The 16,369-nt window shown below is 37.7% G+C and overlaps 3 protein-coding genes across 3 annotated transcripts in view; 2 read left to right on the plus strand and 1 right to left on the minus strand.

Moving 5' to 3' along the window:
- The first annotated feature begins 1,820 nt into the window (after positions 1-1,820).
- On the plus strand, positions 1,821-2,865 carry LOC110944600 (protein FAR1-RELATED SEQUENCE 5-like). Its single transcript, XM_022186256.2, has 3 exons — positions 1,821-2,262; positions 2,371-2,629; positions 2,740-2,865. The coding sequence occupies exons 1-3, from the start codon at positions 1,928-1,930 to the stop codon at positions 2,863-2,865; spliced, it is 720 nt and encodes a 239-aa protein (XP_022041948.2). The 5' UTR covers positions 1,821-1,927.
- A 9-nt stretch (positions 2,866-2,874) lies between these two features.
- Positions 2,875-4,320, plus strand: LOC110865153 (protein FAR-RED IMPAIRED RESPONSE 1-like). Its single transcript, XM_022114376.2, has 2 exons — positions 2,875-3,302; positions 3,394-4,320. The coding sequence occupies exons 1-2, from the start codon at positions 2,940-2,942 to the stop codon at positions 4,150-4,152; spliced, it is 1,122 nt and encodes a 373-aa protein (XP_021970068.2). The 5' UTR covers positions 2,875-2,939; the 3' UTR covers positions 4,153-4,320.
- Positions 4,321-5,415: 1,095 nt separating this feature from the next.
- The window catches only part of LOC118479540, a 30,918-nt gene continuing 19,964 nt past the window's right edge, over positions 5,416-16,369 (minus strand). Inside the window, exons 6-14 of the mRNA XM_035974101.1 lie at positions 10,949-11,129; positions 10,689-10,856; positions 10,473-10,598; positions 9,597-10,390; positions 8,524-9,180; positions 7,146-7,765; positions 6,819-6,999; positions 6,490-6,738; positions 5,416-5,902 (exon numbers count right to left, since the gene is read on the minus strand). Coding sequence (XP_035829994.1) covers positions 5,492-5,902; positions 6,490-6,738; positions 6,819-6,999; positions 7,146-7,765; positions 8,524-9,180; positions 9,597-10,390; positions 10,473-10,598; positions 10,689-10,856; positions 10,949-11,129 — 3,387 coding nt within the window. The 3' untranslated portion in view covers positions 5,416-5,491. The remainder of the gene's footprint in view (positions 5,903-6,489; positions 6,739-6,818; positions 7,000-7,145; positions 7,766-8,523; positions 9,181-9,596; positions 10,391-10,472; positions 10,599-10,688; positions 10,857-10,948; positions 11,130-16,369) is intronic.

Below are 16,369 nucleotides of genomic sequence, written 5' to 3' on the forward strand. Positions count from 1 at the left end.
GGAGTTGTGTGGAAAGTCCTATTTTCCTAGAAAGTCTAGGAAGCAATAGTATAGTGACATGTGGCATGGATGTATTTTAACTAGAAGGGCAAACATGTAATTGCATATATTTTTTTTTATTTTTGGTAATTATCTCAATTTATATATTTTTGCATGTTTCGTTTTGTAACTGATTTCTATGCATCAAATTCGGGATTGTAGTTTCTTTTCAATCCAAATCTATTCCAAATTCCACGAACACGAAACACACATCTATATATTATAATCCGATCATCCTATTATTCATCAGCAAAGTTCTTATTCTATATTTTTTAAGTCTGAAAGATCATGGCTTCGAACACCCTCGCTGATGTTGCAGATGGTAATTGCAGTTACCTTTTTAGCATTTTTGTATTGTTTTACTATAACCTTTATTCAAAATATTCAGATTGTTCTTGATGCTGTGTTTTAACAGCAGAGTTGTCGAGCTGTATTAAGTACATAAAGATTACACATTGTTTTCATAACCTTGATGATGTGTTTTAACAGCAGAGGTCACCTTGTTAAAATCCACAGTTTTTTTTTTACGAGCAAGACCATCAAGCTTTGTTGTTGGTGATGTGTTTTAACAGTTATACAGATTCTTATTTGTCTGTGTTTTAACCGTATTGTGTTTAACAAGTTTCCTGTTGCAACAGATATTGAGGTTGTAGTCAACCTTTTATATAAATCATGTTAATGTTGTCGTTAAATAGTGTTGTGTTTTAACAGTTATTGAGCCTGAAGACAATTTTTTTTAATGTTCCAGAGTGGATGTTGTGTTTTAAAAGTAATGTGTTTTACTAGTTATGTGTTCTATTTTAGTTTCTTATTGAATGATGTGTTCTAAATTGACTGTGTTTTACTAGTTATGTGTTCTAATGTAGTTTCTTATTGAATGATGTGTTCTAAATGTACTGTGTTTTACTAGTTACGTGTTATTATTGGATGTTGTGTTTTAAAAGTAATGTGTTTTACTAGTTATGAGTTCTTTTTTGTAGTTTCTTATTAAATGATGTTTTTTTAACTGTAATGTGTTTTACCAATTACTTGTTTCAACAGATGCTGAGGTTGTGCCAAACCATCATCATGTTATTGGTGTTGTGTTTTAACAGTCATACATGTTCAGGGTGTTTTTGTTCATTGTTTCACATGAGTTGGATGGTTGTTTGTAGTATGAAGGTCACCCCTTTTTTTACATAGTTGAATGTTGTGTTTTAAATTCCATAGTTGCAGTTTTTTGTTCATGTTTATTTTAAACTCTTTATGTGTAAACATCAGTTTGTTATATGTGATGTGTTTTCAACAGTTGTTGAGTTTGATGTGAATGTTTTTTTATAGGTTCACCTCTTATCATTGAATCGCTGTTTTTTAAGTTGCGTTATGTTTGGTTAGTTATGTGTTTTATACCCTTTTTTTGTCATGTCTTGTAGATGCACCTAATTACCAATTACGTGGTGTTGAACAAGTTTCTCCAAACACCGGAACGAAGAGATATATTCCGGATTCACCCTCTTCGTTGACGCCAGCAGAGGGAATGTTATTCGACACAGTTGATGACGCGTATAACTTTTATAAAACTTACGCAGAAGCGGGAGGTTGGACTGTAAGGAAGGGCACACAGCACGAGAACCGTGGTATTGTTATAAACAAGTACTTTTTCTGTTCAAAGGAGGGTCAAAAAGACTTTCGACCAGTTGATACTTTAGTAGATCAGCCGTCCGATAGGTGGGTACGTAGGGTACCATCAAAAAGGACCGGATGCCAGGCTGCGATCAGAATAAAACTTACTGATGCTAAGAAGTATTTGCTTTATCATTTTATAGAGGCGCACAACCACGATTTTGTGCATGAAGAAGATTTACATCTTCTCAAGGAAAACAGGGGTATTAATCGTGCACACGAAGAGATGATAAACAAGATGTCACATCTCAACATCGGGCCTGTTCGTGCATTTAACATTATGAAGGAAGTGTATGGTGGGTTCGACAAAGTCGGTGCTACCAAAGTCGATTTTAAAAATTTCAAGAAGGAGTTAAATCTTTTTATCGGAGAGTTTGATGCGGAAATGTTTGTCAAGCGTTTGATGAGAAAAAAGGAGTTTTTACCGAACTTCTCTTGTGAATATGAAACCACAGACGAAGGTGTGTTGAAGTGCATTTTTTGGGCCGACGAGGATATGAAGAGAAATTATTATATGTTTGGGGACGTTATATCATTTGATGCTACATACAAGCGTAACAAGTAACTATGAGTTTATTTTTTTTACATATTTATTGTGTTTTAAATCTTACTGTGTTATAAATACATCATGATTTGTTTTTTCATCGCTGATTGTGTGTTTTTTTAAAGGTATAACATGATGTTTGTCCCTTTTACTGGGATTGATAATCATAATAGGAACGTGACACTTGGTGCTGCAATTCTCGGTTCGGAAACGGCAGAGACGTATAGCTGGTTACTTAGGGCGATCAAGAACGCATACGGGTACGCGCCTCCTGTAATCGTTACTGACCAAGACCCTGCGATGAAAAGGGCTATAGCTGATGTTTGGCCTGAGTCGAGGCATCGGTTATGTATGTGGCATATCATGGATAAACTCACTACAAAGGTATGGGTTTTATATGGCAGGGTTTTATTTTTTTTTATTTTTTGTGTGATTTGTTCTGTGTTTTAAAATTAATTTTTTTTTGTCATTCACGATACAATGTGCCATTTTAGGTTGGGGCTGCCTTATGTTCAAATACAGATTTCAGGAAAAGATTGTCTGCAGTTGTTTGGACTGATTCTCTATTGCCCGAAGCTTTTGAGGCTGAATGGGCCGCTATTATTCATGATTTGGGTTAACCGACCATGAATGGCTGACGTATATATATGGGCTACGTGAATCATGGATTCCAGCTTACTATCGTGAAGAAGAAATGTCTGGTCTTATGCGGACATCATCTAGGTCCGAAAGCGAGAACCACTTTTTTGGAAAAATTAGCAATCCAAAGTGCACGTTGGTTGAATTTCTTAGCCACTTTGATACGGCTATTGAAGCGCAAAGGCATGAGCACCGAAAAAACGATCATGACACTCGATACACCAACCCTGGAGAGTGGAGTGATTTTGTTCTCGAGAAGCAAGCAGCTCAAATATATACTAGAACTTTATTTTTTGATGTTCAACTCGAGATTCAACATGCTATTCATCGTTGTGCGAGTATCAGATTAGATCACGTCGGTGATTTCATTAAGTTTTTTATAAAGGATCTCGATCAGCCATGTTCTTCGTACTTTGAGGTGATTGTTTATTTTTTCTTTATGTGGTCTTATTTTTTGTCTATTATTTATTTTTTTATGAACTGTGTTTTATTGATATTAAATGTTACAGGTTATGATACGCGAGGAGGATGTTACTGTTAAGTGTACATGCAACAGGTTTGAGCAGTTTGGGCTGTTTTGTAGTCACATTTTTTGCGTGTTACGGATTCTTGATATAAGGGAGTTTCCTAAACAATATATATTGAGGCGTTGGACGCGTGAAGCTGTTCCAAATAGTTCCCCCGGGTCCATTCTTACGGATGGTGGAAATCCAGATCGTAGTGACGAGGTTAACCGGTGTGTTCGGGAGATTAGTCACGCAACGGAGTATGTCGTTAACAAGCTGATTTCAAATTTTGATAAGTTGTCTGATTTTCGAGACCATATCAAGCAGTTTATGTCAGCCGCGGATGAAGCTCAAATAAATGCACCTCCCAAGACACGACGTAACCGATTTGCTGAACTGCTAGGAGTTGCTCCAGAGAGCACGGCCACTATCCGTGTTCCAGTTGGTACCAGGTTCAAGGGCTGTGGTTCTCATAAACGCCTTAAATCTCAAAAGGAGCGAGCCGTAAGTCAGTCTGGAAGTAAACGTCGTCAATGTTCAGTATGTAAAAAATACGGTCATAACAGAGTAACGTGCTGGAAATACAACGTGGCTGGGGCTGAGGCAGGTTCTTCGCGGAATGCTGGTGGTAATGAAGACACAATTCCTGAAGGAGATGCTGCTATGGTTGTTCAAGGTGATGGTACTGGTTTGAACGATGATGATGATGTGTTTTACACATCTGGAAACGATGCAGATATGGACGATGAGGAGATGGCATAGTAGGATCTTTTTTTATCAATATTTTTCTAAGTACTTTTTGCTGAACTATCCGTTTTTTAGTTTTATTTTTTTATCGTATGTTTGTGTTGAGATTTGGTTTTGGTGATTTTAAGACTGATTTGTATTCGACATTTTATGAAAATAGTTGCTTTAGTGTTTTAGTTTTAAGCTCTTTATGTAGTAGCCATATCTGTTTTACGGGATTCTGGATTTGTTCGTGGGTTTGGCATATTTGTTTACTTCGTTAAAAATGTGTTTTAAACTTGTTTTAGTCCATAAAGTGCAGTTTTCAACTGTGTCTTAAGTACTCACTTTGTTCCAGAGTAACGAGCATACTTTTTAAATGTTAATGTGTTTTAGTAGTCATATGTGTTTTAGCATACTATAAATGTTAAATGTTAACTTTGTTCCAGACAAAACACAAGCCTTTTAAATGTTAATGTGTTTTAACATTTTTGATTTGGATTATGTTCCTTAGAATCCATCCGCCTGTTATACGTAATGTGTTTTCACAGATATTCGAACCTGAAGTCATTCTTTTGTATACTTGAAGGTTTTTTCAACTATTTAGTTTATGTTATTGATGTTAAAGTGCGTTAACTTGTTTTAATGTATGTTTTCACAGATACTCGAATCTGAAGTCAATCCTTTGTATACTTGAAGGTTGTTGTAAACTATTTAGTTTTTGTATTTGATATTTAAAGTGTTTTAACTTCGTTTTAAGGCATAGACACTTGATGATATAGATAGGTTGCTTACCAGATTTCATTATTGGCACTAAGTATGTAGACTGTGTTTTAAGGGGTCACACAACTGTAACAATGCCTTTTCCAGACAAACCATCAGCCTCTTTAAATGTTAATGTGTTTTAACAATTTTAATTTGGCTTATATTCCTTAGGATCCATCAGCCTGTTATATGTAATGTGTTTTCACAGATATTCGAAGTTGAAGTCAATCTTTTTAATACTTGAAGGTTTTTGTAAACTCTTTAGTTTCTGTATTGATATTAATGTGTTTTAAGTTTGTTTTAAGGTACAGATGCTTGATGACATAGATAGGTTGGTTCCCAGATCACATTATTGGCACTGTGTTTTAAGTATCTAGACTGTGTTTTAATAGGTCATAGCACTGTATATCTTTTGTAGATTGAAACAAAGTAATAATATAGCCACAAATTCACAAGGTTCAAGAGGTTCAAAGTTAACATATTTGTTTCTTGTTAAAGTCATTGAGATAACTGAACAAAACAAACTAACTGGGTTTTAAGAAAATCAGTGCACAATACGTCAACAAACTACCGCTAACAAAGTTTTTTTTCGAGAACATGTCATTTTAAGCTAGTTATCCAATCTTGCAAGGATTGTGTCATAGGCTTTTGATTCTAGCCTCTTTTTTTCATCCGCCGACAACTTGTTATATTTAGCAACCTCGGCTTTAACAAAACCTCTGTACTCGTTTCCTTCACTTAGGAGCATCTTCGTAATGTACTTACGCCGGAGATCATCAATCTCTTTGCTCTGCTTGTATGAAATCTCACCCGCATCAGTGCACTCATTTGAGAATCCGCATTCCCAACCTTTTCCAGATACGCCCTTGTATGTTTCCATATGGCGCATCAGGAAGACGCCACAATCGATTACATTATTTTTTGTACGCCATGGCATTTCCAATCGTACCGGCTCAACCTTATCGATCACCCCGCCCGCCGGATGCCCATTTTTTTCCAAGTACACCGATAAAGCATCACGCTGCACGATAAACAGTTTAAATCAGCGCTTGTGTTTTAAACTGAATGCGTTATAATGATCAACGTAATTAACAAAGAGATAAATTTAAAGTTCTGACTCAGTGTGTTTTAAGCTCTTAATACCGTTATTAAGTATAGGCACAATACTGTAGTAAAGTAATAAAGTAATACACATGTAGAGGCACAATACAACGTAGAATTAAGTAACAGTGTGTTTTAATTTAATATTTATATGTTATTATGTTCTACACTGTGTTTTAAAGATTCACTAGTGCTGCTAACGTATCATTCATTTTATCAAGTGTGTTTTAGCACACTAAACTTATACTTATCATGAAGTGGGTTTTAACACATTAAGTAACAGTTTAAGTAACATTTTAATGTGTTTTAGCACACTAAACTTATAATATCATCATTTAGAGTCATTTTATTATCACATGTGTTTTAACATCAAACCTTATTCATATATATTTTGTAAACATTTTTTTTGCAGTTTTTAATTTTTTGTGTTTATAAAAAAATTGTAATCCAAATGACATGCATTTACATAACACAGGACTTTTGTATTTTATATACAGACGGGCGTACCAATTTTTCCGGCCTTTTTTTGTATTTCGCTTGCATTGAGACATCCTTAGCGCTGTTGTCCAAAACTTCTACCTTCATGTCCTTTAAATTAAAGCATACACAATAGAAATGAGCTTCGTGTAAGACTGGTACAAAGATGAGGGCATGTTCAGGTATCTTTTTGACATCAGCTGAAACTAAAACCGGTTCCATGTTGTCTCCGAACGTTTTTGCTCTTGATTTTGCATTTTTAATGTAGTCGTCTTCATTCTGCATTTCAAATTAATCGTGTTAAACAATATTACTAAAGTTGACAACTTAAATTGCAATTCCAATATGATCAGCCTTACCAACATATTGACTGAACAGAACAGGCGTGCGATGCTTCCCTTTAGCTTGAATTTTTCTTCGTAATTCAACAAATCCGCCCACGCGCTTATTACCAATATGTGCACCTCGATTCCCGGCAATAATGATTCGAGCGGAGATCTCATCACCGGCACTCCTTTCTTAGTTCTGAAGACAACATCCCTAATGTATACAAATGTGTTTTATTAAATGTTTTACAATTTATTCATCAGAATCAGTTTCAAACTGTTGTGAGTATATCGGTGCATTACTATTTTTTCGAATACAATATTAATGTGTTTTACCAAAACAGATGTGTTTTAACATACCACATTGAACCCCAGGCTGAAAACATGTATGAGCTGACGGAGAGCTCAGCGTTTTCAAGCTTTGCCTTAATCGACACTGCCCGCTTCACGTAAGGTGACCTTAGAGCATCGGTCAACTCTGTTTGTCTTTCCGGTCTTATTTTCGGCTTTCCAAGGTCCATATCGTGTATTAGCCGCCCACGTCTAATTGTATATTCGTACTCTTCCTGTGTTTTCTGGGAGATTGGTGTGACGGCGAGTGCGGTCTTCTCCATTTCTTCAACCTGAGTCTTCTGTGCGGGCGGCTCAATTACTGCAAGCTGAGTCGTCTGCGTGGTTGTCTTGTCAACCGTCTTGCATACCTCTTCGGCCAATGAAGGTGTCCACTGCGACAACTGTGACATATCCAAATTCTCCTTATTTGCCTCTTTTTCCGGTGTTTTATCATCAGGAGTTTGTGGTTGTTCGGTTGTCGTACACGTTGATCCGACCTTTTTCAACTTATCTGTCCACAATTTGTGTACTTCTTTGATTTTTTCACTTTGGGGGTACAATTGGAAACCTTCTGTAAAAGTGTCGGTTATCCTTTTTACACATTCGTCGAATTGATTCAAGAAAACCTCCAACATTCCCGCATGTACCTGAATTACATCATACACACTTTATCATATTCTTATTTCTCCAATTACGCAACGTGTTTTTACCAGGTTATAATTTGTTTTCCCTATCAATATTTGTGGTTCTTTTTTAATTTTTTATGTTGTTTGTGTTTTACCTACCAGCAGTGTGTTTTATTAGCAAACAGAATATGTGTTTTAAATGATCAGGCTGTTAATACTTTAATGTGTTTTACCATTCTTAAAGTGGTTTACCAATCACATAAATGTGTGTTTTAACATTTAGCAGTGTGTTTTACTAATACCAAATATGGTTTAGCAGCAGTGTGTTTTAGCAATCACAAGGTGTATTAAATCAGCATTGGTGCTACTTCCAAACCCTGCACTATGTTTTTACCATTATTAAAAGTGTTTTACCTTTTTGGAAAATGTTATTTTCCAATCATTAGTTTGTTTTTTTATTATTAGTGTGTTTTTACCAAATAATTATTAAATCAGCATCAGTATTCTGTTTTTACCAAATAATTAGTGTGTTTTAATAATTCCAGTTTAAGTTTTTTGGTATTCTGAATGTGTTGTTAGCAAACAGAATATGTGTGTTAAATGATCAGGCTGTTAATACTTTAATGTGTTTTACCATTCGTAAAGTGGTTTACCAATAACATAAATGTGTGTTTTAACATTTAGCAGTGTGTTTTACTAATACCAAATATGGTTTTTAGGTAGTATGATTGTGTGGTTTAAGATGTTAAGTGTAAATAATTGGAAAATTAAAAGATTACCTCGTCGCTTTGTGTCGCTGGTGTCGATCCATATTGAGATGCCATAGATGAGCTAATTCCCGGCTGACTTTGTTGTGTTTGTCCCCACTCGCCGGTTTCTCGGTAGTATCTTTCTATATCGGATGTATCTATAATAGGCACTCGTTCCTGGCCAGCTTCTTCATTCATGCAATCTGCGAAATCGGCTTGGAAACCCGCATTAACCGGTATTTCTTCTACAACACGCGCATTTTCCGGACCACTTTCATTTAAAGTTTTCTTCTTCCCAGCCTCTCCGGCTTTCGGCAGCTTCTTTTCAGTCTGTTTTTTTTTCGGTGACGGTGAGACCGGAGGTTTACCATGTGCTTTACCGGCCGGCTTTACGAATGTTTTTTTCTTTTTTTCCGGAACACACTTGGTAATGTGTTTTTCAGCCTTCGGTTCATCTTTTTTCTTTGTTTTCACTACTTCTGCTTCGATGTCATCATCACTCTTTTTTGCAAACGGATACCTTTGTTCCGGTTGCAACTCGTACTCTTCCACTAAGATTTGATCTAATCTGACCGAGTCCAACTTTATGCTCACTGCCTCGATATCGTCATCATTGATATCTTCGATGAGATGCGCTGCTCTTTGTTCACCTTCTTTGTATATCTTCTGGTCACGTATCAACGCAGCCTGTAAAAAACCAAATAACGAAACTAACGTCAGATGTGTTTTAAAGGTTTGGTATACTCCAGGTTGTGTTACATCACCTATAATACTGTTTAACTATTCTTAGAATGTGTGTTGATGGTTTTTATATACATAATGGTCTTCAAAATAAGTTTTGAGTCTATCGGTGCATTTCTATTTTTTCGAATACAACATTAATGTGTTTTACCAAAACAGATGTGTTTTAAAGGTTTGGTATACTTCAGGTTGTGTTATATCACCTATAATACTGTTTAACTATTATTAGAATGTGTGTTGATGGTTTTTATATACATACTGTGTTTTACTAGAACAGATGTGTTTTTTCCAACACAGATGTGTTTTAAAGCACATTACTCTTTGTTTTATATTAGGAAATTACATATCTATTTAGAACATACCACTAGCAATGGCATTGGTCCAAGGAAGGGCTCCTTTGGTGTCCATGCTTCCACCGTTCGATCCAGACACCTGATCATGTACTCACACCAGTTAAAACTTTTGATATCCTTCCCTCGATGCAATGCTGGTAAAAACTTCATATTAATTGATGAATTCGTAGTTGTCTCTCCCAGAAGTGTGTTGTAGAACAACAAAAAGTTCAACACAAAGATCCGTCCGCTCGCTTGTTGCCCCTGCATGTATGTTTTGAACTGAACAGGCGTCAAGCGTGCAGGATCACTTTCGAATTGTGCTTTCCATTCTGCCACAACCTCGTGGAAATCAGCCCTTGCCCTCGCTACTTCCTTTATTTCTTCGTTCCCTCTCGGTACTCCGAACACATCGTGCACCAATTCCTCTGTTATTTGAATGTGGTGGCTACCGCAATTCAAGACCCGTGTTTTAGTGTCGTAATTATTTACCAACCACCAACTCAGAGTTGAGGGAATCGGACCCATTCGAAAGCTAAGTATTGACCCGAAACCTATGTTTCGGACAGCCCCCCGTTGATTTTCGTTCAAAGATTCCATTAACTCCCCCATGTGTTTAAGAGCCAATCGCATAGTTAGTTTCCCATCAGCAAGTGGTATGTAATTCTTTACCGGTTGTCGCTTCTTGTGTGTTTTAGAGTCTTTGATTGATGTAGCATATGCGGGTTGTTGTGTTTTTTCAACTACTTTTTGACCCGCACCTGACCTTGTTTTTTTCCAAGGTGGGTTGTCAAAATCATCATCAGAATCGTCTATTGTCGTACCTGACAAAACACAAATATACCAAGCCGGTCAGCAAGTCAGTCTTTTAAGTATCTGAAATTTAGTCCTTAATATTAACTTTACCGTGTGCTGCTTCTTTAATCGGCTTAACCGTTTGTACAGTCGCAGCTTTCTTTTCTTCCGGTATGATTCCAGCCTCTTTGTGCTTCCTCTTCTTACCGGTTTCGTTTCCCTTTTTGTTTGTGGCGGCTGATTTAAAACCCATAAAATTTGTTAGTACTATGCTGTTGTGTTTTAACTCATTGAACATATGGTTTCACGTTCGTTCATTTAACTTACATATGGGAATTTCACTTTTTTCGTTTGGTTCCGACTGTAATACGACATCTTTATCCATTACGTTCGGAAAGAGATGTGCAATGTCAGACAGAAGGGTACCGGCAGGCGGTTGTTGTGTGGACGATACTTTGTTGTCTATTGTTTCTTTATGTTTTTTAACACGCTCAACTGTTTGTAACAAAAATTAACACAACTTATCAGACAGGTGGCCATATAAGTTACCCACCCCCCCCACCTTTAACTGCCACAACTAACCGTACCCTGTAAAGGTGATCCTTCTTCTGTGTCCGATTCATCCAGTATTATTGGCTTGTCCGGTGGGTTTCCGGGTACCCTTGAAAGCCATTTTCCTTTTATTCTCTCACTTTTTCTCCGTTTGACTGAAAACACATCTTTGTTATTTATAAAACACATTTCTACTGCCTTATCTAATAAATTAACCTTAAAACAAACATGTTCACCGTAAACTTATGACCAAAATGACCTTAAAACACATATGCTTTACACCCACATCTAATAAAAAACCCATTAACAAAAACAGTTTTTTGGACAACACATCATTACCCTAACAGTAAAACACAGCATGCTAATACATTACAATAAAACACATTTTGTTCAAAAAGTGTACATCAAACCTATTTTTAATACGAATAAAGCACTTACAGGCTGACAGTAAAACACATCTGCACTGTTCAAGTAAAAGGCTGACATTAAAACACATTTTCAGTACCCTAACCATTAACAAACACAGTTTATGGAGAACCCACCACACAACCTATCCATAAAACACATTATATTTACACCTATCCCATAACAGATGTATGTTCAAAAAAAAGGTACATAAAACACATTTGTCCATTGAAACCATCTCACTACCTGTGTTTAAAACACATCATCGGAAACACACCCATAAAACACATTTGGGGCAAACTCATTAACACAGAGAATTGGTCTATACATAGTGTAAAACCTATATAAACATTCCATATCACACATAACCAACAACAAAAAAATTAAAACAAAAAAAAAACACAGTCATCCCAAACAATCGTAAATCATACTCACCTTTTTTTACTCTAAAACACATACCTGAGGTTCTCGCTACTACAACTTTGCTCCCGGATAGTCTGTTTTCACTTTCACCCACTTTGATTTTGCTGGATTCCATCTTGTTTAAATCCTCTTTTTTTTTGAATTTCTTACCTGCAAACATAAAACACTTCAATGTAGAGAACTATCGAACCCTAATCGCCTTCTAAAACACAACAACCAATGTCCAATTGATCTTACGTATATAAAAGATTGAAAATCTCTTATCTTCATCCATGATTCTCGGTATTTTTGGTATGAATATTTTCTGACTTCTTCGAGGGTTTAGAGAGAGAAAGTGAGAGAGAGGGAAATTCGCGTGTATTAAGGAGATGTGAAGTGTTGACGGTTATACTTGATTGTTTTAAAACACTGTTAAGACGATTTTGCCCCTCATCATTTAAAACATTCTATTAAATTTTATTGAATATTACAATCTTGCCATTGATTTGATCTCAACCATTAAACACACCAATCCAATGGACAAGATCGCTTCCTAGGCTTTCTAGGAAAAACACACTTTCCGTGCAAACCCTACTCTCAGCTTTATATTCAAAACTGGGCTGTTTTCGGGCATTTTAATAAAATAGTTATCTTACTTCAAAAATTCCCAACTTTTTACAGAAGGTGCTACATGATCCAAGTATTACTGTGTAAAAATATCGGGATCTAATTCATCAGCAATATTTTACTAAAAATCATTTTCCAGACTGCAATCAGATTCATTATTTTCTGACTGCAGTCCACGGAATAATTCATTAAAAATTCATTGTAAGTCAGATTGACGAAATTCCACTGGGACAATTACTATGACGTCAGTATCCATCTACAGTACGAATTTCATGATCTAATTCTACTCAGGTTTCGAGTTATGACTAAAAATATAACACCTATTTACTGCTGTAAAAACTCAGCTTTAGCTGCTGTTACAAATCGGGTCTTTAAAAATAGTAAACGAAGTCCAAAAATTATGATTCTGGTGCCATTAGAACCGTATTTCATAATACATAAATCTAGACTTCAGAAAATACATTTTTCATTAAGTTACCATCCTGTTACAGCCAACTGAAGTTGGCTGTAATCACCAAACAGCCTACTGTTTCAGCTTTTAACTTTCTAACTTGTGTTCGATTGATTCCGTTAACATGTTTAGTGATCACAACAACATCAAACATCAATATTAACCAGCAAATCATCAGAAAATCAACAAGAATCATAACAACATCATTCTAACATCATTTCATCACTAGACTAGTTTATGTTCAAGACTTGTTTAAGGTTCTTTAGAGTTTCATGGATTCTCATCATCAAATAAATATTAACCACTTAAATAACATGAAAAATGAACGGATCTAAGTTCTTACCACTAGCTCAAGGCTAGGGGAGTTCGAGTGTAGAAAAGTGATGGTTAATAGCAAATGGAGAAGATCCTTCCACTTCCGAGAGCACCAAGCTTCGTTGTATGATCCTTAGCACCTTTGTATGTATGTAGATTGCTTGGAAAATGAAGTGAGGGTGGTGGTATGGTGGTGGTTGTTCTCGGATGATCAAGAGGAGAGGAAGAGAGAAGGAAAGTTGTTGGTGAAGATGAGTATGAAAGGTTATGACCTAGTGCCTTCTTATAACCCATTCTTACCATTTAACCATTGTATATTATGTTCCTTACTTACCAACATAATCAAATAAAATACTAAACAAATCCATGGGTGGGGACACCCATGGTAACCGTTTTCAAGAGGGGGGGGGGGTTATAGGGTTGGGTTGTAAGTATTAGTTACAAGTTCTAGTTAGAATTCAAGTGTTAAATTAGTGTCTTAAGTGTATTATTAATTATATAGTGTGTTAGGGTGTTCGGGAACCCTAACTAGCTCAGAAAAATAAGAACAATGTGTTTGACAATATTTTCGTATTCCGGGTAAAGTCCGGTTGTTCGGTTCGGTGTTGTTCCGTTAAAGTGCTTAATTAATCCGTAAAGTGTCCTACATATATATTTTTGTAACGTTTTTACTTTCTAACACTTAGGAAATCATAACGGACTATTTGGTAACTTTTCTGTGCATTACTAGTATGTTACCATGCACATGTAAGTATAACACAGATATCAGAAAGCAGTTAAATGATTCAGCACAGTCATCAAGCACTTTAATTTTCATTAATAAATTGTACGGAATACATGGAATTTTGGGGGTTGTCACATTCTCCCCCTGTTAAGAAAATTTCGTCCCGAAATTTAGCACGTGGTTACTGAGGAAGCTAGTTATGTTGCGTTGGTTTCCTGGTTTTCCTGGGGTGTCACATCATCCCCCCGTTGATTTGGAATTTCGTCACGAAATTTTGTAGTAGCTTCAGCCTCAGTAGTGGTTGCACTTTTCTTAAACAGCTGGGGATACTTGAGTTTCATTTGGTCTTCTCGTTCCCAGGTGTACTCTGGGCCACGACGGGAATCCCAACGAACTCGGACAAGAGGTATCCTGGTGCGCTTGAGAATTTTAACATCTCGATCGGTAATCTCTACTGGTTCCTCGACGAATCGCAGCTGGTCGTCGATAGTGAGCTCCTTTAAGGGAACTATGAGGGTCTCGTCTGACAGACACTTCTTCAGATTTGACACGTGGAATACGTTGTGAACTCCGCTGAGTTCTTCAGGTAGATTCAACCTGTAGGCGACCTTGCCAATTTTCTCGATGATTTCGAACGGTCCGACGTAACGCGGATTGAGCTTGCCTCGTTTGCCAAAATGAACTACACCTTTCCAAGGTGAGACTTTGAGTAGCACTCGATCCCCAACCTGGAACTCGAGTGGCTTTCTTCGCTTATCAGCATAACTTTTCTGACGGTCGCGAGCTGCCGCCATTCGTTGTCGTATCTGAGCAATCCTCTCGGTTGTATCTACTACAAGTTCTGGGCCGGTGATTTGACTGACACCAACTTCTGCCCATCAAAGAGGTGATCAGCACTTCCGTCCATACAATGCCTCGAATGGAGCGGCCTGGATGCTGGTGTGGTAACTGTTGTTGTATGAAAACTCCACTAACGGGAGATGCTTTTCCCCGCCGTTACCAAAATCGATTACACATGCCCTAAGCATGTCTTCAAGGGTCTGGATGGTGCGTTCAGATTGCCCATCCGTCTGTGGGTGATAAGCGGTGCTCATATCTAAAGGTGAGCCAAAAGACTTGTGCATAGCTTGCCACAGTTCAGAGGTAAAACGCGCGTCACGATCAAAAATGATGGAGGTTGGCACTCCATGCCTTGATACTACTTCCTTTAGGTAAATGTCTGCTAGTGTAGAAAACTTATCTGTTTCCTTGATAGGCAGAAAATGTGCAGACTTGGTCAGTCGATCCACGATCACCCAAATGGTATCATTTCCGCGTTGAGATATGGGTAGGCCAGTAATGAAATCCATGGAAATTTGCTACCATTTCCATTTCGGAATCTCTGGTTGTTGGAGTGGGCCTGATGGTTTCTGGTATTCGACCTTGACCCTAGCACAAGTCAAACATTTGCTGACGTAGGTTGCTATGCTGGCTTTCATACCAGGCCACCAATATGTAGTCTTTAGATCGTGGTACATCTTATCCGAACCAGGATGTACTGAATAACGAGACTTATGTGCTTCATCCATAACAAGCTCGCGTAAATCCATAAAGTGGAACCCAGATGCGTCCGTTAACATAGTAGGCGTCGTTTTCCTTTTGTTCTAGTCATTGCCTCGATCCTCGTAAGGACTCGGCCCTGATGTTCTCTGCCTTCAATGCTTCAACCTGAGCATCGCGAATCTGAGCGGGAAGGTTGGATTGGATGGTAAGCTGTAACGCACGTACACGCTTAGGTATAGTGTCCTTTCGACTGAGGGCGTCGGCCACAACATTGGCTTTGCCCGGATGGTATTTGATAGCGCATTCATAATCGTTCAAGAGCTCTACCCATCGACGTTGTCGCATATTCAATTCCTTTTGCTTGAAGATATGCTCGAGACTCCTGTGATCGGTGTAAATGGTGCACTTGGTACCGTACAGGTAATGTCTCCATATCTTAAGCGCGAAAACAACTGCTCCCAATTCCAGGTCGTGCGTAGTGTAGTTCCTTTCGTGAACCTTAAGTTGGCGCGATGCGTAGGAAATGACCTTGTCACGTTGCATCAACACACAACCAAGTCCTTGGATGGAAGCGTCGCAGTAAACCACAAAATCTTATGTGCCTTCAGGAAATGAGAGGATAGGCGCGCTACAAAGTCTATCTTTTAAGTGCTGAAACGCAATTCCTGTGCATCACCCCAACGATAAGTGACACCATTCTGAGTCAGTGAAGTGAGAGGTTGCGCAATCTTTGAGAAATCCTTGATAAATCTTCTGTAGTAGCCCACCAAACCCAAAAATTGGCGGATTTCTGTTGGTGTACGGGGTACAGGCCAGTTCTTAATCGAGTCAACCTTGGATGGATCAACATGAATCCCATCCTTATTCACTACGTGGCCTAGAAAGTGGACCTCGCGAAGCCAGAAGTCACAATTCGAAAACTTGCCATACAACTGCTCTTTTCGGAGAAGTTCCAGAATAAGTCTCAGGTGTTGCTCGTGTTCCTCCTGA

Source organism: Helianthus annuus, chromosome 6 (assembly GCF_002127325.2).
Source record: "Helianthus annuus cultivar XRQ/B chromosome 6, HanXRQr2.0-SUNRISE, whole genome shotgun sequence".
Taxonomy (NCBI): Eukaryota; Viridiplantae; Streptophyta; class Magnoliopsida; order Asterales; family Asteraceae; genus Helianthus; species Helianthus annuus.